This window comes from Camellia sinensis, chromosome 12, assembly GCF_055761805.1.
Source record: "Camellia sinensis isolate YWXY chromosome 12, ASM5576180v1, whole genome shotgun sequence".
NCBI lineage: Eukaryota > Viridiplantae > Streptophyta > Magnoliopsida > Ericales > Theaceae > Camellia > Camellia sinensis.
In genome coordinates this window covers 84167406-84189901 of record NC_138972.1, presented here as the reverse complement: position 1 = coordinate 84189901, position 22496 = coordinate 84167406, and the positions used below count along the sequence as shown (strand labels likewise).

General features: G+C 35.0%; 1 protein-coding gene and 1 long non-coding RNA gene across 4 annotated transcripts; both read right to left on the bottom strand.

The window, feature by feature from the left end:
- Window positions 1–2103: 2103 nt before the first annotated feature.
- Window positions 2104–6912, bottom strand: LOC114277275 (protein MAIN-LIKE 2). 2 transcript variants are annotated; one of them, XM_082899110.1, is made up of 7 exons: window positions 6571–6912; window positions 5025–5072; window positions 3988–4638; window positions 3660–3820; window positions 2986–3566; window positions 2806–2896; window positions 2104–2589 (listed from the first exon to the last, which is right to left on the bottom strand). In XM_082899110.1, the coding sequence occupies exons 1-4, from the start codon at window positions 6673–6675 to the stop codon at window positions 3815–3817; spliced, it is 810 nt and encodes a 269-aa protein (XP_082755236.1). In that variant the 5' UTR covers window positions 6676–6912; the 3' UTR covers window positions 2104–2589; window positions 2806–2896; window positions 2986–3566; window positions 3660–3814. The 2 variants fall into 2 exon arrangements, 1 of the variants encoding a protein (XP_082755236.1); XR_014346726.1 differs by lacking the exon at window positions 2806–2896 and having other exon boundaries at window positions 2105–2589; window positions 4783–6912.
- Window positions 6913–16088: 9176 nt separating this feature from the next.
- LOC114313559 (uncharacterized) lies at window positions 16089–20022 on the bottom strand. 2 transcript variants are annotated; one of them, XR_014345827.1, is made up of 5 exons: window positions 19877–20022; window positions 19641–19740; window positions 19133–19173; window positions 18928–19042; window positions 16089–16386 (listed from the first exon to the last, which is right to left on the bottom strand). It is a non-coding gene; the product is annotated as an uncharacterized LOC114313559 (long non-coding RNA). The 2 variants fall into 2 exon arrangements; XR_014345826.1 differs by lacking the exon at window positions 19133–19173.
- Between the last annotated feature and the right edge of the window lie 2474 nt (window positions 20023–22496).

Below are 22496 nucleotides of genomic sequence, written 5' to 3'. Positions count from 1 at the left end.
GCTCTTGCATACAAATTGAAGTTATTTTTTATTACATTCATAAAGAAAAATTGAAAGTACTAATAAAGTAATAAATCCGGGGCATAGATAAGTTAGGTGTTCCTGCGCCCCCTCCCAGAGCTGGTCGAAGCCTCTGATGCCAAAGTGGGCCCTTCTTGTGCCTTTTCATTGAGCCAATCCAAGCACTCATCAGACAAAGTGCAACTAAAAGTGAGAGCGGGGGCTAGGAGCTCTCTGGTCCTCCATGCTGTAGCATACCTAGCAAGCTGTGCGCCTTGGACTAGGAATGCAGCAGGGTACTCTATCCCCTCTGGCGGGCAAGTCTAATCATGTCCGAACTGGCGCCGGAACCGGAACGGAAAATAGAAGGCACAGTGTGTCATGCCAATCAATTGAATCCCAGGTTGACGGGTCATGTTGTAACTCATTGCTGGCAGATTGAGCCAAGGGCAGCGCCAAGCGATGCGGTTTGCAAACAAACTGCACATCTACTTGTACCACCACCCCTCATCCAGGGCGTCGACCAGGCGTTGTCGAAAAAAGTAGCCGTGAGCTGAGTATGCTGGGCAAGACTCCACAATCTGTAACTTGTCTATCAACCACACCTCGGGAGGGATGAAAAATGAGAGAATAAAGAATAGAGAGATGTACGATGAGAGAAAAGAAAGAAAAGGGTTTTGTGAGAAAAACTGAGCCTGAGGGCCGAGTGATGTGAGCAATACATATATGAGGTTAGGTGGGAAACATTACCTGTAATAGTAGTGGGCTCCCAGCAAGCCTAGCCGTTTCCCGGTGATGAAAAGCATCTAAGCCCATCAATGTCTCAGCCAATGTCATGGCGATGCAGCTCTTGCCCTCCTTCAAACCTTGGGCAACCTCGATCAACCGGACACTGAATCCACCAGAACCTGGGGCAAGCAAGAAATGAGATAGCAAGCATAGGCAAAGCGCGTGTCGCCGATAGCCCTGCCAATGATGGTCGCCGCGGTCACCAGCATCAGAAAACCAGCGAACCAAGCTTGGGATGTCTAGCTCCCCGTCGTGAACCAATGATCGAGCATCATGCAAAGTGAGGCCGCACATTCGTACTAGGGCTTGAATGTGGCCAAATCGGAGTTGAGGCAAGATTTCCTCATTGCGCTCGGATTCCATCAAAGCTTGGAAATCTTCGAAAGTAGGACACATTTCTTGCCCGCTAAAGCTAAAAATGTGTGTTACCGGATTCTAGAACCTTGCCGCGGCATAAAGGAAAGGAAGATGCAGCGGAGTACGGCCCAGCGTGAATAGTGCATTCAAGCCGAAGCCCCGGAAGTTTAACTTTTCCGAGCCATCCAGAGAAGCAATCCAAGCTGTAAGATTTTGGATGAGGAATGCCTCCATTTTGATGCAAAACTGAGATAAAATGAATGAACCCCGAAGCTGGGACTTTTATAGAGGATAAGGCACTGTTCGGGGGACACGTGTCAACAAACTGGTGGTTGCCAAGCCAGGTGGTCGGCCGACCACCTTTTCTTGTAGGCCGACCACCCCTTTGGTCTTCATTGAAAAAACTGGTCGGCCAGCTCCCTTAGGTGGTCAGCCATGGAGGAAAGAGGGGCTTTGGTCTTGTCCTAGCCTCTAGAAGAAAGTTCCTAGCATTTCCATGCATCGGGAGTGTTGAAGGTGCGAGTTTTCCTCTATTTCGGATGCGTTCCGTCACTCCGATCGTCCGAAATACATTTTGTTTATCGAGTTGCTGTTAAGTCTTGCTTATCGAGTTGATGTTTTGTTTATCGAGTTGTCGTTTTGGTTATCGAGTCGCTGTTTTGTTTATGGAGTTGTTAGTTTTGTCGAGTTGGCGAGTTTTGTGTATCGAGTTGTTACTCTTTGTTTGATCAACATTGTTGTGTCTTACTTATCCAGTTGTAAGTTTAATCAACATTGTTGTGTCTTGCTTATTGAGTTGTAGACTTGCTAAGGTTTCGTTGTTTCTTAGTAAGTTAAGTTGTTAACTTGTTTAGTTTGTTGTGTCGGTTCACTACCTGACTCGGCAATTTTCGATGCACAATTCCATTCAATCTCATTTTTGTGCAAAATGATGCGATGCAATGCTAAGAACATAAAATACAACACTTTTTTCAAAAAGCTGTTTCATTCAATCATGCTTCCTTTGTTACAACATTTTACAACACGGGTACAAGTTTTACAGAAAATAAAACTGCCTAATAATGTACAATATACTACAACTACTAGTAAAAAAGGCAAATAAAGCAGGGAACAACTGCATCAGTGCTATCAACTGCAAGAATAAGAAGCCCCCTTCGTCCTCTTCTGCGGAACAGCCTCTGCACCATCATCATCATCTGAATTGGGGCTGTCATCCTCGGAACCCTCCTCGGTCTCATCTCTACTACCGGAATCGGAACCAGAGCCACCCTCTCTGTCAGCGGATGTCTCTGACTGGGGATGCGCAGGCTCCTCCTCCTCACTGGACTCCTCTTCTACAACAGGTGCTCTGCGTCTGCCTCGGCCGCGAGTCGAACCCCCCCTCCCAACTCCCCGGGAAGGCCTAGATGACCCGACCTGTGGCTCAGTATATAGCGGAGGCATCTAAAAAGAAAGAGTGCAATTCAAATACATCAGCCAAAATATGTATATCAGATGCACAGACAAGAAAGCTACATAGAGTGGATGTATGCAGATATAGTACATGAATGTGGTGTGTGTGTCAAATGTGCTCTACACATACAGTCAATCAATGCAGTGAAATGTTCAAGTTCAGCATGTCATCAAAAGTATGATAAATGCAAGAAAACGAAAGAGTACCGGGACACCGAGGATAGGCAACTGTGCCTCCCTCTGCAAGACCATGCCCTCAAGTGAGGCCACCAATCTGAGCATCCCCTTCATGTACTCTCTGGGTGGTTGCAGATACAAGCTCAAATCATCAATGAATAAATGAGTGCCTAAATATTTGAGTGATAAATGAAAAGCAGTGGAGCATACCGATGGTGAGTCAGGATCACTGACGTATCGGTGATCAGGCATAGGAGGCTCTATTGGAATCGGGTAGGAAGTCCCGTATCGCCAACCCGTCAACTCAGTCGGAATGTTTGGCCATTCGGCATGATGATAAGTCGGGGGGATAGGGGGAACCAGTCTAGCCCCATCTCTCGATGTGCCGGCTCTGCTGGTCGAAGGGACATCTACAGCCCGGGGTCGGCTCGATGATGGCATGCCAGTAGACCTCCTCGTGGAAGTACGAACACTGTCAACGGGGGCATCAAGTATGTATGACGGTAGGTCGCATAGTCCCCCTCCTCTGAATGTAGCAATACGTCTGTACCCAACATGGCACTAGCGACCTCTTGGGGAGTGAGCCTCCCAGTGAGCCGCATATCGTCCGGAGGTGCTAAGGGGATATCCTGATGAGGGTAGCCCATCGTCTGGCGCATGAAACGTTCCCCCAGGAACCAGGCCCTGCCAGCTGGCCCCTCAAACAGGATCCTGTACCGAGAAGAGGCCCATCCCCCAACATACTGAAATCGGGTGTTTCCATCCAAGGGCGCCCAGGGCTGCAATGTGACCTGCGGATAACCGATGCATAAGCTAATTAGAAATCGTAAATGTGCAAGATGAGTCAAAGATGAAAACACGGAGGACTGAGAGTTCTGAATTACCTCTGTCAGCTGCACTGTGTCAAAAAACAGCCGCGGTAGGGTAAAGTCTCTCGAGCTCTGGGCCAATACTGGCCCTCAAACACGAGCGAGTAAGGGATCATAAGAGGCACCTCCACCTCAAGCTCCGGGGCTAGTGTAGAGAAGTATGCGAAAACTCATAGCTGTGGAAAATAGGGCAATAGCCATCAGAATACAGAATGCTGAGTGCAGAATGTACAGAGAATGCAGAATGTTGAGAGCAGAGTGCAAAGTACAGAATGTGAAGTGTGCCGTATGTACAATGTACAAATAATGAAAAACAAATATAAATCAAGAGGGTAGAAAATACCTCCCAGGCTCTCCAGTAGCCACCGACTATGTTCCCCCGTCCGCGAGAGGTCGCGTTCATGAAGCAGTAAAAGGTAGCTAAGCTGGCGCCACCCCAATCATACTGGCTGACCCGTGAGAGGTCTACCAGAGCACTTAGCAGATAAAGCCCGACAGTGTTCCCCCTATCGGAGAATAGAGTGGTCCTGAAGAGGAACATCAAAAACCCTCGAGTATACTGCTCTACCTCCTCGGGAGTCTCGGGCACCATCTCTCTGAAATGTGTAGAAAACCAGGTGTACCGGACCCTGCCTGAGGATTTGTCCACCGGTGGGTGAGCTCCCAACAGATAGATCCAGGCGGCCTCCCACTCGCCCATATCCTCATCATAAGGGATCGGCCAGCCTCCCATGTCAAGGCCTGTCAGTATGGCAAAATCGAACGGGGTCATAGTCATGTCTCCGGTGGCTGAGAAATGGAAGGAGTTGGTGGTGTCCCACCATCTCTCTACAAGAGCCCCCATCAATGTCTTGCTAGCAGGATAGTGAGATATCCTTATGCAAAAGGGTCCGAACCCTGCCTGGTCAACCCAATCACGAACGGCCTCCGGGAGCTTTGTGTACCACTCCCTCGCAACGATGGAGCCATATCCTTGTGTAACACGGGAAGACACCTACATTCATAATGAACACATGTATTCAGTTTCAGAATAAAATGAATAAGCTGCGTGCAAATGAAATGTATGAGTTGTGTGCAAACCAAATCAGATACAATGCTGTGAGCTGCGTACAAATACAAGTATGCACTGTGCGTTCACCTCAAATTTGGGCTGCGTGTTCACATTAATTTCAAGTTCTAAGATTGTGATGTCTCAAGCAATCGGAGCCTAAATGCATATGTACTGCAGTCCTCCAGAATTAGCTACATGAAACATGAATTTATTGTTTTAAACTTAACATTCATGTTTGGATAAATTTTTTTTTTTTTTTTTGATAAGTAATAATTCATGTTTTGATTTTGCTGCTAAAAGAAGAAGGTTCAACTAAAAATCAAACTTACATCATCCAGCAACATACTATTGCAATAAGAACCAATGTAAGATGGATCCTGCATCACATAATGCGCATTAACCACACACACACACACACACACACAAGGAAAAGAAAAAGATTTGTATTCTGAACATTATTAGCAAGCTTAGTGAACTACATTAAGACGTCTTCCTAAACATTATTAGCAAGCTTAGTGAACTACATTAAGACGTCTTCCTAAACATTATTAGCAAGTTTAGTGAACTACATGAATCTAGATGTTCTTTAGACTCTTATGAAACAGTCAATCTAAGTACCTCCCAAATTCATAAATTCACTAGTACCATAAACAAAATTGAAAAGATTTGTATTCTGAAAGATAAATCCAAAACTGTTCACTATCCAATCCAATTATGATAGACTATGAACAGAGATTTATGAAATTGATGAGAGGACCATGTGACAAGGGTTTGTTAAAAAATAAAAAAAATAATAAAAAAAGTAAACAGAGCTGTAATGTATATATATATATATATATAATTTAATAAGTAATTAGAAACTAAGAGGGGAATAGACATCTTTGCTAGGACACTAAAATAGGGTTGAGGCTGCAGAACTCCCAAATATATTGATTTACTAGAAATTTTGAGTCAATATATCAAATAGCATTCCCGATCCATTAATGAAATACACTCATATGTGACATCAAGAAATTCAAAAATAAATAAAAAAAGGAAGAAGAAGAAGTTCAAAACTCACAAAAAACATATCTTAATGATGTATATAAATATTGGCTTATTAGAATTTTAGTATATACTTAAACGTCTAACTTTATTTCCTCATAAATTTATAATAGACTAATTTTTCACATGTATTATGAACGGAATAGAACTAAATGAAGGTCCAACAAAATCTCACATGTCTCTAGAATGAATCACAAGTAAATATATATATATATATATATATATATATATATATTTCAAAAGAAACTTTAACCAATCAAATAGACCATATTGAATAGCCTAAGACTATGAAGCATTATAACAGCTCTTATAAAAGTTTATATCAAGAGAGTGGAAAACGTTTGCATGCCCATGAATCTGATTAACAATTTGACTAAGTTATGTGAGACTCTACACATTAGGTTACTCAAGAGTGCCAATTAGAAAAGAGCATCCTCTGTAAACCCTGCCACTGACGCATTTTGTGTCACTATCTAAAGCCTGGAAGGAAGAACTGCATTAGATAGCTAACTATAAACTTACGGTTTAAAATTTTGTTTTTCAAAAAAAAAAAAAGTTTGGTTACACAAAGCCTGATAGCTGGATTATGTATCAACCACCACGTTGGTGTGGTTTTCTCGAGTATCTTGGTATCCTGATTGTTAAAAAAATTCAATAGAAATTTTGATAATATCTAAGTTATGATTTCTGGCATATGGCATCATCAAAACAATTCCACCTCAATACCATTTTTCATGATGAGAATGCTATTAAAGTAATAACCAATGGTCAGCGGTCATTGTAGAAACAAAATAATGATGCTCATAGTCCTAATCATAGTGGAATACTTACAAGTTCAAGCTGTCGAACACTGCGAATTTCTCTTGGCAGAGTAACTTTTTTGTTTGGATCTTGTTGACATGATCTCATTAATAATTCTAAACAAAACTCTAACATAAGTTGTTACTAATAGCGGGAATCAATCACAGAAAAATAACCGAGATTCTAATACCAGAATTAAACAAGACAACAATGAAATGGAAAAAAAAGAAAAAGAAAGAAGAAGTGAAAATAATTTCGGAACTATATGACTAACCTCTCTTTGTTTCTAGTTCAGCAAGTTTGATGTAAATCTCCACCATTTGTTTCATCTATATATTGATTTTTAGGATGAACTACAGTCTACTGTTTAAATAATTTTTTTATTAAATTAAAAATTTAGTCTAAAAATAATTAACTTCTTTTTGTGGTAAAAATAATTTTTTTATTAAATTAAAAATTTAGTCTAAAAAAAATTAACTTCTTTTGATTTTTATGAGAAAATTAAAAATTATATTCGATTTGATTTTTTAAAATTTTTTTTTTGAATTATCATTTTTGTTTATAAATATTTTCGTCAATGTTTTATACTTAATAGTTACACCTAACCTAAATGCATCTAAAAAAAATTAAAAAATAAATTGACTAAAATATCATAAAAATTCATTACGAACAGATGAAAATTTGAATAAAAATCTGTGCACATTTTTGTTCAGATTTTTGTTTGCTTTTAATAATTTTTCTTTTCATATTTAGTTATTATTTTTATTTTTTTACATGTGTCTATTCTTAATATATTTACAAAGTACAAAATGTTGACTAAAATATGGAAATTTTTTTTTATAAAAACAAACGAAAATCCGTTTAAAATAATTTCTGAGAATTTAAACCAACAAAATTAAAAGTCCAAAAACTAGTGAAGAATAACATTTTTATCACTAATTTGTTTGGTTTTGAGTTTTCATTTTTCGTTTGTCTTTAGAAAACTTTTTTAAGTTGTAGTTATTATTTTTTTTCTTTTTTTAAATACACCTAATCTAAATATATACTTAAAAAAAATTATATTTGTGAAAAAATATATAAATAATTCAATAAAAATATGAAAATACACTAAATTTTTATATTTTTTGTAGTGAATTTTTGAAAGTGTTTTCATAAATTTTATGCTTTTTAAGTTTACCTGAATTAAAGGGATATAAAAAGTAAATAAGTATATATATATATATATATATTAAACTATTAAAAAAAGGTTGACTGAAAAAATACAGATTAGAAATTTATTCTTTAAAACTTCAAAATAAACAGGGGGATGCTATCTTAATTTTGAAAATTGGCAAGAAATTCTTATTTTTTTTCATCTGTATTTTTGCTCACAAAAAAATAGCTACATTAATCATCTTTTTTGTTTCCTTATTTAATTAATATTATAAATTTTTTCTTTTTGTGGAGGGGGATTTACTATGAGAAAGAATAGTAGCTTTGCATAAAATATCTTCTTGGATAATGCACAAACGGCTTAAATGTGAGACAAAATAGAGGAGCTTCGATGCAAAATAGAATAGATGGTTTATAGAGATTGTTTTGTTAAGTCACGGCTTCAATACTTCTAAGAGAGGAGGCTCAAGTGCGAGAAAGAAATAAGGGTTTGTAGAATGTGTCTTTTTGGGTCACGACTTTAGTATTTGTGTGTGTGAAAGTAAGGGATTAAGGTGAGAGTGTCTTTTAGTTTCTGACAATATTTTAATAAAGAGAAATAATTAGTGATAAAATATTTTCGTCTCAAACTCATATGTCCGTTGTCTAATCAATAAAAATACAAAAACAACATTGCTTGGGGATGGAGAATTTATTGGTGATGAAATATTTTTGTCTCCTTCAACTTAACCTTATGAGACAAAAATATATTTGTCACGCAATCAATCAAAATGCAATACGATACATGGAAAATTTATTAGTGTCGAAATATTTTTGTCCCCCAAAACATATCCTTCCAAGACAAAAATATATTTGTCGCCCAATTAACAAAAAGATAAAACGAGCATGGAGAGTTTATTAGTTGTAACGCCCCAAATTTCTAGCCTAAATGATAATACAACAATCATGGCTCTTTCAAGGAAAACCGAATATAAATTTCTAAACTTACATTACATGATACAATAGTTCTTCATGCAACAATACATTAATCCAACAACAAGTAAATAAACAAATAAATACCTTCAAGAGTTTACAAATTTTCAAGGCTAGAGCTTGGTTACACAAAACGGTTATTCAAACTCACACAAACACAGCTCTTGGCTTACACACAGAGTCACAGCAAAATGAGAGCATTGTACTCCCAACACACATACTTCCACGCCCCTAGTTGGGTGGGATCACCACATCTTTTCCTGCACAAAAATCCCGTAGAGTGAGCATAAAGCCCAATAGGAAATTCTTAACAAAGTATATGCATTTTATACAAGTCTCAAGAGATAAAATGCACATGCCATGCTATGCTCTTTTTGAACATAAATCGCATTTTCATCTTTTGAAAACCATCAATGCTCAATGATATCATTCAATTTCAATTGTTCAAAACTTAACAATTTATTTCAAGGGCGGTAAATATGACTCTAGTAATCCCTAGGTCGGTGTCTGCAAGTAGACTATACAAGTGCTACCAATTTGTCATTTTTACCGGTATTAACCAGAAGGCTCGACACCTATCCGCGCGGGTTTTCAGTCTTTCACCCCGAACTCTCAGGCCAACTTATTCAATATCATCTACACCACCTATCAAGACTTACCAACGTATTTACCGCAAAACCATTCCATGAAAACTTGTTTCTCAACATTCTTTTCTCAATACAAGTTTTCAAATCAACTTTCAAAGTTTAATGTAATCAAATGAATTGATATGCCAATAACACAAGATGAATATAAATATTTTTATTCCAATTCATCATCCAAGGAATAACACAATTCCCTCTTCTCAAGTATCCTCAACAATTAGTCATTTCAAGACTATTTCACGTTTTGAACAATAATTTCCAAAATGAACAATAATTCTCATATTACTTGAAATTCATCATTTATATAAATATAAATAAGAAAATTTCCAAATATCCATTTATTTTGACACACAAAATAAATTAACAATATTATTCATGGATTTTCAGTCTTTTAAAAAAAATCCCCAAATTCTAGGTTTCTCACCAAAACTATACAACTCAAATATTTTGAAAGAAAACTTTCCAAAATCGTCTTTTCTTCAATCAACAAAGATCAAAACCCATAAGATCATTTTAAAAGAACAAGAGACAAACCCACTTTCAAAATCGTTCAACTTCTTAAATCAACAATCAAGTTTCAAAGCTATCGAAGGATGATTTCGAAAATCATATAGATCTTGCAAAAACATATATATAACTCTAAGAAAATCCCTACCTCAAGTTTTGAAGAAGAAATGAGATGAAACCCTCAAAATCAACGGTGTTGAAACTCGATCTTCACTGTACACAATGAAGCCCTCCAGATGACAACCAACTTTGGTGAAGAACTTAAGTCTAAATCCCAATGGATTTGGAGAAATCAAAGAGGAAAGATAACTTCTAGAGAGAGAAGCTCCCGATTTGGAATTCTGGAGAGTTTTAGAGAGAGAGGACTGAAAAAGTGATTTGAAATATCAGATTCACGAACTGATATAACATGGTCTGCTCGAGCGTGGAAAGCCCCACTCAAGTGTCAAATACAGTAACTCAGTATTTTTGCAGACAGGTCAAACTTCTGAAACCAAACTTCTCCGCTCGAGCGCATAAACGGCTGCTCGAGCGGAAAAGTAACTTTGAATGTATTTTGCATTTTTCCATCGGGGGCGTTGCCCATCGACCCCGCCAGGGCGCTGCTGCCCCCTCGACCCCTGCGAGTTGACCGGGCAGCTCAATCTCCAACTGGCCCAGTCGAAGTGGCAAACACATGAAAGAATGATCGATACCGGGATCGCTACATTAGTGACGAAATATTTTCGTATCCCATAACTTATCCTTCCCAGACAAAAAATATATTTGTCACCAAATAAATAAGAAAATGAAGCGTCATCGTCTAATAGGTTTGGAATTTATTGGTGACGAATTCCTTTTGTCGCGAAAACTTTAAATTTTGTGACAAAAATGTTCGTCTCCAATGAGCTAAAATAATTGGCACCAACAGGGAAAAAAAATTGGCGCCTCTTTTTTTCTGACAAATTTATTTTTTGCGTCTCCTATAATTTTGAAAAAAATTAAAAGAAACTACAAAAGTAATATTTCGTCATGCTTGGGTTATATTCTAAGACGAAAATAAATTTTATCACCAAATTTTAAAAATTAATTATTGAAAACTCCATTCTAAACAAGGTAATGTTTTTTTTATTAATTTTGAAAATTAAAATTTTCTGATTATTTTTTTCTCTGTATTTTTCTTATAAAAAAAAGCTACATTAATTATCTCTCTCTTTTTTTTTTTTGTGGAGAGAGGTTTTGACCTTTGATTTTTCTGAAATGGGTGTTCTAGACGAACAGGGTAGAGTTGGTTTAGACAATGAGAAAAAGTGCTTGCGTGCAAGAGGGGCCTTCACTGTGAGAAAGAATAGTGAGTTTGCATAGGGTGCCTTTTTGGATAATAGCTTCAACGCTGGCATGCACAAAGGGCTTAAGTGTGAGATAGAACAGAGGGGCTTTAGTACGAAATAGAAGAAATGGTTTACAGAGTGTGTTCTTGAGTCACAACTTCAATATTTGTGAGAGAGGAATAGGCTCAAGTGCGAGAGAGAAATGAGGGTTTGTAAAAAGTGTCTTCTTGGGTCACAACTTCAGCGTCCGTGTACATGAAAATGAGTGATAAGGGTCAAAGTGTATCTCTTGGGGTCACGGTTTCAATGCTCCGAAACACAAAACCATGACATTTAAATAAAGAGAAATAATTAGTGATAAAATATTTTTGTCTCCTTACATACAAGAACAAAGAATTTATTATTGGTGACAAAATATTTTTGTCTTCCACAACTTAACCTTATGAGATGAAAAATATATTCGTTGCATAATCAATCAGAATTTATTAGTGATGAAATATTGATGTCTCCCACAACTTATTCTTCCGAGACAAAAATATATTTGTCACCCATTTAATAGAAAGATGAAACGACATTGTCTACATGATGGAGTGTTTATTGGTGATAAAATATTTTCGTCTTTCATAACTTATCCTTCTCAGACAAAAATATATTTGTCGGCTAATAAATGAAAATATGCAACGATATCGTTTAATAGGTAGGGAATTTATTGGCAACAAATTACGTTCGTCACAAAAAAAATTATATTTTGTGACAAAAATGTTCGTCTCCAATGAGCTAAAATAATTCGCGCCAATGCAATTGAAATTGGCACCTCATTTTTGCAGACGAAATTGTGTTTTCGTCTCCTATACTATTGAAAAAAATTACAACGACAAAATTAATATTTCGTCATCTTTGGATTAAGTTTTAAGACAAAAAAAATTTCGTCACCAAATTTCGTCACAATAGCCTAGATTTCTTGTACACACGCTCGGCTGCTCTCTCTATTTCTTTTCTTTTCTTTTGATTACCTAATCCCCTATTCTAACCTAGTTGACTATTATATAATATTATATAAATACACATAAATATAACGTATATAAATATAAGTATAAGATCAATATATATATATATATATACATAACAACAATCTATGGAGTCATGGTGGAGTATAAGGAATTTATCTATAGGTTCCTAATTAATTTTAATTTCATATATCCATGAGCGTGATTACAACTATAAAATAAATACATATAAAAACCCTAAACCTGACATACACAACTAATCAAAATAATTAAAATCAGTCTATCATTTTTATGTAAATACAAAATCAAACTAACATCAAATAAATAAATAAAAATAACGAATTAAACATAAATTAAGAGAAGTGGGTTTTGTACTCACAATTATTTTTCGATGATCAAAAAAAATATTTGAAGAATTATTTAAGCCACCAGAACAAAACCCTAATTTTTTTTTTCTTCACCACTCTCCGTCTCACCACTCTCTCCAAGCCCTCTCTCTTCTCTCGTACTCACTTGCACACATAGAGTGCACTCTCTCTCTCTCTCTCTCTCGGCTGCTTTTCTTTTATTTTCTTTTCTGTTTTTTTTCCAACACCTCTCTAATGCTTATAACTTATAAGCTAATTTGACAACATATTATATTATTTAGATACAACATAATTACAACATATATATAAATATAAATATAAAACACCTTTTATATATATAAAAAAATATATGGGAAAATTAGTCTAAGGTTCCTCTCTCATTTTTAGTAATGGAAGAGATCCACAATATTATTTTTTGATGTTTAAGGTCCTTGAATCCACACCCATATATCAGATGAGAGAAATTTGCCTCTCTCTCTCTTTCCGATCACCATCACCATGCCTCTCTCATTTCCCAGATTTATCTCTATCTAAGTCCAGTGAGTAATGTCAGAGATTGACAACGACGGTGATGGATTCATTGATCTCCACGAGTTTGCCGATTTTCACTAGAGAACTTACCTCTGATTTCATTGCCAAGGATTCCCACGTCCTCTTCTCCGACCACGCCTGGACATTTAGACTCTCCGATGCCTGCAAACAATTGGAGCAAGTTCCAGGTTTGGTTGAAAGTATGGCTTCAGTAATGTGTGTTGATATTGATTTTAATTTGGATGCACAAGAAGTGGTAGACGATTCTGCTAGTGGAGGATCAGATGTGAATGTTACCAAATTGAATGTGGTGGAAATTGTGGAGACTAAAATTCGTAATGCAAAAGAGAAGGAGATGACACTGTGAGATGGTTGGAGCTTGAGGACCTTCACATGGACGATGCTTTGTTATAGTCTCTTGACTTGCCTAGTAAATTTCTTGTAAATAATTTCTATTATTTATTTTTCTTGTAAACAATTGAATGAGTTTTTTCTGACTTGTTAATATTTTGTTCTGATCAATTTATTTATTTATTTTGTTCTTGTGAACCATGGAACACATTTTGCCTGAGGTTTATGATTTTCAACCAGAAAAGATTGTGAGGGGGAATTTCTTTAGGTTAGAGAGGGGGATTTTCTCTGGTTTGAGTGAATTTCTCTGGGTTCGAACTGAATTTTCTCTGGGTTTGAGTTAATTTCTCTAGTTTTGAAGAATTTTTCTAGGTTGAAGGATCCAGAGAAATTTCAAAGACCAAAAACAGAATTAAAAAGGTACCTGATAAAATCATTACGGTTATTTGAAGAGTTAGCTGTTTCATTTATTAGAACCCATAAACAGAAATTAGCAAGATGAGAAAATTAAGATCATTTTCCTTCATTTTCTTACAAAACAAACGGTCTTATGATCATAAAGATAGAATGCAGCCCAAATAAATTAGCATTTCTAATTCTGAAGATAGCAACAGAGGATGCAAATAAGAAATTTCAGATAATGAATGCATACAAAGGCATTTACAATTCAATGAGATCTTCAAATCTGATGGAATTCTTGAAGCTATCGTCATGAAATATGAGTAATACATCATGTTCAGGTATCTGTTGGTTGAGTCTATAGCCCGATGTTGTTAGAGAGCATAGCCTAATTGAACACTATGGCATACGTCTCTCTCTCTCTCTCTCTCTCTCTCTCTCTCTATGTGATCTGGGTGAACTACAATGTGGTTGCTGTCTTGACAGCCCATTTCAGAAAACATCTAAGATGTGTACATATTGTGTATGCTGCTTGGTTTAGGGATGAATGGTGTTCATATTGTACACAGATGATCTGTATATTGTAACATGCATGGATGCTAAATTTTGGAGGTTATTGTACATAAATTTCCTGATTCAACTTTCCGTTAATTTGACAGGAAATGTCTCAATAGCATTTCTTATTGCGTTTAGTTGCTAAAAGAAATTTTAGCAACAATGCCCACCCTCTTTCTATCTATACATTAATATTTGACGAGATAAAAAAAGTCAGTTTGAGTTTGCTAAAATTTTTCTGGGGTGGAGAGGGAAATTTCTCTGGGATGAATCTAGAGAAATTTTCTAGTGAGATTTTCTTTGTGATGTGTCCAAAGAAATTTGAAATTTTCTCTATGATTTCTCCAAAGAAATTATCTGGATCGAATTTTCTCTAGATCGATGTTGAGGGACCTTAGACATTATGAAAATATTGAGTGTTTTTTATGCTATAAAATCTTAATACCAGGGACCTTAAAAAAAAATTCCCAAAATATATCAATATATATAAATATTCAAATTATTTATATATAATTAAATTAATTAAATACCACATTAAATTCTTATGTAACCACACATTTAATAAAGTCAAAAATAAAATAAAGTAATAATAATAAATATGACTTACGAAAAAATTAGGGTCACTACAGTTTCAATTTTCTAAATTTAGTTTTCTGAAAATTGAGTTTTTTGTTTTTCGTATTTTTTTAGTGAAATTTTTTAAAATTTTAAGTAATTTTTTTTTTACTTTTTCAGATGCATCTTATTTGAATATATCTAAATAGTAAAATATTTGTGAAAAAAATAATAAATACACAAAAATACGAAAAATATATTGAATTTCATTTTATTTTATTTTTTTTGTATTTTTGGTATGAAGTAAAATTTTTAAAGATTTTTTTCACAAATATTATACTTTTTAAATTTTTTTATGTTAGGTGTGTCTAAAAATTAAAAAAGTTACTTAAAATTTTAAAAAAATTCAGTGAAAATATAAAAATACCACTACAAGAAATGTCACTTTTGGCTACCAAAATATTGGTCGCCAAAAGTCCAATATTTAGTCGCCGAAACCATTTAGCGACTAAAATATTTTGTCGCCAAACTCGTCGCCTATACCCTGTCGGCGATAGTATTGGCGACTAAACTATTTTTGGTCGCTGAAAGTTAACATTTTGGCTACTAAATTTTCGTTAGTCGGCAAAGGTTATGTTTTGGCGACTAAAATATAAGTAGCCAAAAGTAAGCATTTGGCTACGAAACTTTGAGTAGTCGGGAAAGGAGATATTTTGGCGACTAAATATTTAGTCGCCAAAAGTGTTCAAATAAAATTAATTAAACTTTCAGCGACTAAAACTTCTTGTCGCAGATAAGTTTTAGTCACAACATTACTACATTTAGGGACTAAAGAATTTAGTCGCCAAAAATATTATTTTTCATTTTATTAAACTTTTGGCTACTAACCATTTGGTAGCCGAAAGTGTTCATTATATTTTTAGCTACTAAATTTTTAGTCACCAAAAATCTTTGGGTTCTTTATGGCTACCAAATATTTGGTCACTAAAAATATTGATTTCCTTTTTGGCTACCAATTGGTTAGTCACTAACAAATTCACTTTTTTTTTTTTTTTTTCGCTACTAAACATTTAATGGAAAAAACTTTATTTTGTGTTTTTTTTTTGTTATAATTAATTTCTTCATAACCTGTATTTATTTCGTGCAACCTGCACCCTGTATTTAAACAAAATAATACATATATCTATTTCTATTTCGTTTCAACAATACAAAAATTTGATCTTTTAACATCAAATTCTATACAAATCTGAATTATCCAACACAAAATAATAATTCCATACAAATACAAAATCATACAAAAAAGATGTCCTATGTACAAAAAATTCTACATCAAATGTCATTTACAGAATATTTTGAAGGTGTAAACATGATGGGAAAATTAAATTTATTTACTAAAACACTTGCTTAATTTAACAATGAAGCCATTGATCTAAACGCTTCTCATCCTTCAAGCTTGCTTCATATAGTTTGGTACCTTTCTTTTTGAAGACACCAACTGCAAAATAATGCAAATGTAGTAATGCAATCAGAAAATCGAGAAATGGAATGGAAAAATGCAAGAACATTTTCCAATACACCCATTGCCCATGTCTTATAAAACATTGTAATAATCGCACCTTCAAATATAGTAGGAGGCTAAAAATCAAATATAGTAGGAGGCTAACACGTGATATATATTTTAATCCCTCTCTCGCTCTAGTCCCATCCCATCACCCCTTGATTTGTCCCACTCCCAATATGATAGGGAGCGGGTTAGGTTATTAAAAATCCACACCAAACCCAACCTATGTCCATCCCTATTGAAGAGTGCTATAGCCCCATTGACTCTCATGTAAAACATTCAACCTCTAAGATTCAAGGACATGAATTTCAAAAATAAATTCATTCTGATATTGAAATTTTTGTTTGCAACTATTATCAGAGCGTCGTCCAGTTGAATATCCTAACTAGTAAGCAATAGTACCAATAATGTTAAAAGCACTGAAACTGCCCCAATTGAAACCAAATTGCCAGTTACCAATGAGGACTGGTTGATATTCACAGCTTTGGCGAAATGTCAATTCATTTTTGTGGATGCAAATCTAACTTTGACCAAGGCCCAGAATGAAAATGAAAGCCCACATTTATGTAGTTCTGGACTTTAGACCAAACCCAATGCAAGGCTCAAGACACCAATTATGTTTTTTTTTTTTTTTTAATTTTCAAATTCAGCCCAAATAATCAGAGGCCTAAATAAACATCTAATTTGGATCAGTGAGAACTTAGAAATATGAGTCATTTTAGATAATGGGTGTTCAGTGGATCACAACCTCTTCAACTATATATATCTGGGTCAGACATATTGTGAGTCTTTTCCTTTCAACAATTAATGTAGTCTAGCTTGCAATTGAAAATTATGTAGGATTTCAAATTTAAGGTATCATAATAAATAAGTGTCTTAGAGGCTAACTTTTTTTCGTTTCTATATGGGGAAAAAAATTTGTAGCAAAAAATATTAGGAGACCACTAATTATCATATGAGTCAACACGAAAAGACCGTCTTAAAATGTCAAAAAAAGACTTAATGAATTTTTTTTTTAAAATGCCGCTAATAAATACACTTTTAGGAACAAAATAATTTATTGTAAAATACGTTGACTTTTGTAAATGAAAATTTTAGTCCCAAAAGAATAGTATTGTGCAATTTTCTCACTTAAAAATAGGGGATGACTCTTTTCCATGTCACTACTATCCTCCATATTTCATCATACTCTATTTTATTGGCTTCATTTTGGGTCCACAATGATAATTCAAACCATTCATCTTGTAAATCTCATAGTAAAAATGTATGTACAAAAAATTAGCTTCATCGAATATCATTAGATACGTGAACAAATTATATATATATATATTTAAATGGACGACAACTATGTTTTTAAATTTAAACCACTTATTTTATTAAAAACAAATATGATTTTTTCATCTATTTATTGATATCTAATGAAATTTATTTTTTGCAGAAACGATTTTTAGCATGAGATTTACCAGATGAACAGTGCTGTGGATCAGGAATGAGGCCCCAAAATAAAGTATAGTCAAGTACAAAAAATAGTGATATGGGGAAGAGCCATTCTCCTAAAAATATGACATTTTTAACAACTAAAATATTTCGTCCCTAAATTTTTGTCTGAAGTTCTTAATTTGTTGTACTGAGATATAAATTTAAAGCTCTTGTTATAAGACTATACCTCAATAAATCTAAATTAAAAATAAAAACAACAATAACAATAACAATACAAAGGTGCCAAATAAAAGAAGCAAAATATTATTCCAAATGTAGCAATAAAAGAATTTTGAAATCTATGAATATGGCCAAGGTCCCATTCTTGAAGGTAATCAGTGTAGAATTGAATTGGGTATGATAATCACAGGCTGCTCTATTCATGAAAAAGTGTGCTCCTTAACAACCCCTTTGGTGGATTAGTTTTATCAATGTTCCCTTACCAACTGGCCATTATGGATCTTACTTTGTGTCCTAATCTCTATCAAGAGAGCCAAAAAGTAGGATTTATAAGAGACAAACGCCTAGATTATAATATATCTTTTCCTTTATTCTATTATATGAAGTGTTCATTCTATTATATGAAGTGCTATTGTTATGACAACACATTAGATATTAAGGAATCAATCAGTTATGGAAATCAACCTAGTGGCGAGGAGTACGATATTAAGGAAGACATGGAGAAGATATTAAGGAAGCACATTAGAAATTATAACTTCATCAGCTAAATAAACGAACAAGTATGACAACACGACAATGATATCACTTCTGCATCTCCACTAAAGGCATTGTTTAGATTTACTAAAAGAGAAGGAGAGTCTAGAGAAAAGTATCTTTTTGGATATTACTTTTACTCAGTTTTTCAAGTGGCATTTCCGACATATTGATCCCAAATTCCATCATTGCAGCTCTGCAATAGTTAAAAAGTTCTTGCAAAGACATTCTCTAAAAATTAAAATGCAGAGTAAATTGAATAAATAGTAAATATGTCATAACCTGTATGCATTAAAGAGCATCTTCATCAATTCTCCTAATGGGGGTGCAAGTTGGCTTCCTGCATCGTTAATATTTTTCTTCTTAGGGACCACCTCTTTATTGACCCCCCATAATCCTACAAAAACAAATATTCTGACATCAGGAAAAGAATACTAGATATGGGCCCAATAAGGGAGCTTAAACATTTGGAAAAAGAAAAAACAACCTGAACCTTTATCCTCTTGAATGATTTAAAGGATATCGTAACTTCAAAGAGAAAAACAAACAAAAGTTTAGATTTATTAATACAAAAAAAGAAGCACATGGAAATTAGGGCTCTAAAAAGGAAATATTATATCAATTCATAAGTCCATTCCACAACAAATTACAGTTAAGCAAATTCAAGTGAGATAGAAACAGAATTTAGAAAGTAACCCCCCACCAATTGACCCAGGCACACTTTGGACATCTAGGTGGACACACACATAATAAGTTTGAAAAAATAAATTTGGATACAACATAAATTTATACATATTAATCCCTCCTACTTTAAACCTAAAAAATTAATGTTTATCATCTTTGAATGAAAATCATATATATGAAAAATAAAATTGACTCAGATGATTCTACTAGAGTTCCTAAATCAGGTGCTATCTTATCTCAGCAAATAAATTGTAATTCAAATGCATAAAATGTGATGATTAAGCATAAAGATTCATGAAGAATAGTAACACCTGTTGCAAATAACAATATTGTTATAGTCCCAATCCTCAACCCATCTACATATAGCACATCGTTCTGTTGTCCACTTTGCATGAACAGGTTCATATTTCTCTATCACAGTAAAAACAGTTGTAAAATCAATTAACTGCTCAGTAAGATTTACCCAACAAATGCTTTCACTCCATGTTCAACAAATAATACATAAACAACTTCAACATGTAAAAATTTCAGTGAAGTACAGTGTTACCTTGGAGAAAAGAAAGTAGCTACTTTTGAGAACCATACCTCCTCAACTCAGGCCATGGGCAATTTAGTTGGATTCCAATCCAGAAAAGAAAGTAGATACATACACAGATTCAACAAAAATTCTTAAGAACAAATTCAAACAAATTTCTTAACATACATACATACATACATACATACATACATACATACACAAATTTCTTAAGAACAAATTCAACAAAATCAGCATGAATCTAATTAACATACATACACACAGATTCAACAAATTCCTTAAGAACAAACACACAGAGAGTGATCGGTGCAGAATAAAATAAACAGAACAGATCAGATTCCAAAACAAAACAAACACACAGATTCCAAAACAAACAGAACAGATCTGTTGGTCCAAAACAAACAAGCAGAACAGATCTGTTCGATCGGTGCAGAGATGAGAGATCAGGGAGAGAGAGAGAGAGAGAGAGGCTTACCTGTGAGTCGATCAGTGCAGAGATGCAAAACCAGAGAGTGAGACTGATGAGATGAGAGAGTGAGGGAGACAGATTAGATCAGAGAGATATCTGATATATATATATATATATATATAAAATTAAAAAAAACAACGATCGGGGCGAGAGAGAGAGAAAGACAGAGATTGAGAGAGAGTTTACCTGTGAGTAGATCGGCGGTGCGATGATCGGTGCGATGAGATGAACGACGAGAGAGTCAGAGAGTGATCGGTGCAGATATGAAGAACAACGAAACGAGAGAGTGAGAGAGAGGGATAGTGATGAGTGGAACTTGAGATGAGACTGGAGAGTGAGGAGACGATTAGGGTTCTAAGAGATTGGGGATTTTTGGGGGCGCGGGAATGGAAAAAAATGGGGGAACCGAGCGGGCGGGATTGGGAAAAAAATATATATTTAAATAATAATAATTTTCATCATAAATGAATATTTAAATAATAATAATAAATTTTATTTTCATCGTAAATGAATATTTAATGAATGAAAAATTATTATTATTATTTTTTATTTGGTAGAAGTAAGGATAATATTTTAATGAAAAATACTTTCTATTAAGAGTGATGAGTGAGAGAGAGAGACGGAGAGAAAGAGAGAGAAACAAACAGACAAATAGAGAAAGAGATAGAGAGAGAGACAGAAAAAGAGAAAGAAACAAGAGATGAGCGATACAAAAAGAGAGATAAAGAGCGAAAAAAGATGAACGAGAGAGAGAATAGAAAAATAGAAAGATAGAGAGAAGAGAGATAAGCGAGAGAGACAGAGAGAGACAGAAAAAAAGAGATGAGCGAGAGAGACAGAGAGAGAAAAGAGATGAGAGAGATAGAGAGAAGAGAGAAGAGAGATGAGCGAGAGAGACAGAGAGAGAGAGAAGACAAATGGGAAGGATAGAGAGAAGAAAGATAAACGAAAGACACACAGACAGATAGACAAACAAACAGAGAAAGAAGAGTGATGAGTGAAAGAGAGAAATAGAAGAATCGTGGTAGTTGAATGGCATTTGCAGTAGTGGTAAATGTGGTAAAGAATATGGCTGGTGAGAGAGAGAGATGAGTGAGAGACGAATAGAGAAAAGAGATAGAGAGACAGAGTGATGAGCGAGAAAGAGACAAAGTGGTCGCTAAAAGTGCATTTTCTTATAGTGGATCGATAAATCGAAAGGGAGCTCAATAAATAAAGAAGAGATGAGGGAGAGAGTGAGCAAGGCGAACACAGTGGGGGGGAGAGACAAACAGACAGACAGGCAGACAGAAAGAGAGAAGCGTGATTAGTGAGAGAGAGAGAGAGACGGAGAGAGAGAGATAGACAGAAAGAGAGTGAGACAAGAGATGAGCAAGAGATAAACTAAAAGATAGAGAAAGAAAGTGAAAAGAGATTAACGAGAGAGACATAGAAAAAAAAAGAGACAGAGAGAGTGGTAGTGGTAGTGGTCATAGTTCCACCCATTAATTTAAGTGTGGTGTTTGTTTTGAGCTTTCAAATCATAATTCAACATCCATTTTTCAAAACTCAATTCAAAATATAATCATTACTTTTCAAAACTCATAACCAAACACATATTTTAAAAGTCTTTTCAAAGCTTAATTCAAATCAAATTTTTAAATATTTTAAAAATTTAAATATTTTAAAAATATTTTAATTTTGTGAGAGACAGATAAAGAAGAGAGATAGAGAGAGAGAGAGAGATAGAGATAGAGTGATGGGCGAGAGAGAAGGAGACAAAGTGGTTGCTAAAAGTGTATTTTCTTATAGTGGATCGATAAATTGAGAAAGAGCTCGATAAATAGAGAAGATGAGAGTAAGAGAGTGAGCAAGGTGAACATAGTGAGGGATAAATAGACAAATAGACAAGTAGACAGAGAGAGAGAAGAGTGATGAGTGAGAGAGAGACAAAAAAAGAGATAGAGAGAGAAAGAGATGGAGAGAGGTAGAGGGAGAGATAGAAAAAAAGAGAGAAACAAGAGATAAGCGAGAGATAGACAAAAAAAAAAAGAGAAATAGAGCGAAAAGAGATAAGCGAGAGAGAGAGAAAAGAAATGAGAGAGATAGAGAGAAGAGAGATGAGCGAGAGAGACAAAGAAAGAAAACAGATAAGAGTGATAGAGAGAAGAGAGATAGGCGAGA

What these genes read in the sequence shown, in the direction of transcription:
- LOC114277275 (XM_082899110.1), bottom strand. Translation starts at nt 6,675, where the DNA reads ATGTTAGAGTTTTGTTTAGAATTATTAATGAGATCATGTCAACAAGAT. An exon ending in GTGTTCGACAGCTTGAACTT is followed by an intron (nt 5,073 to 6,570) that starts GTAAGTATTCCA and finishes TATGTGATGCAG; the next exon opens with GATCCATCTTACATTGGTTC. An exon ending in ATAGTATGTTGCTGGATGAT is followed by an intron (nt 4,639 to 5,024) that starts GTAAGTTTGATT and finishes TTATGAATGTAG; the next exon opens with GTGTCTTCCCGTGTTACACA.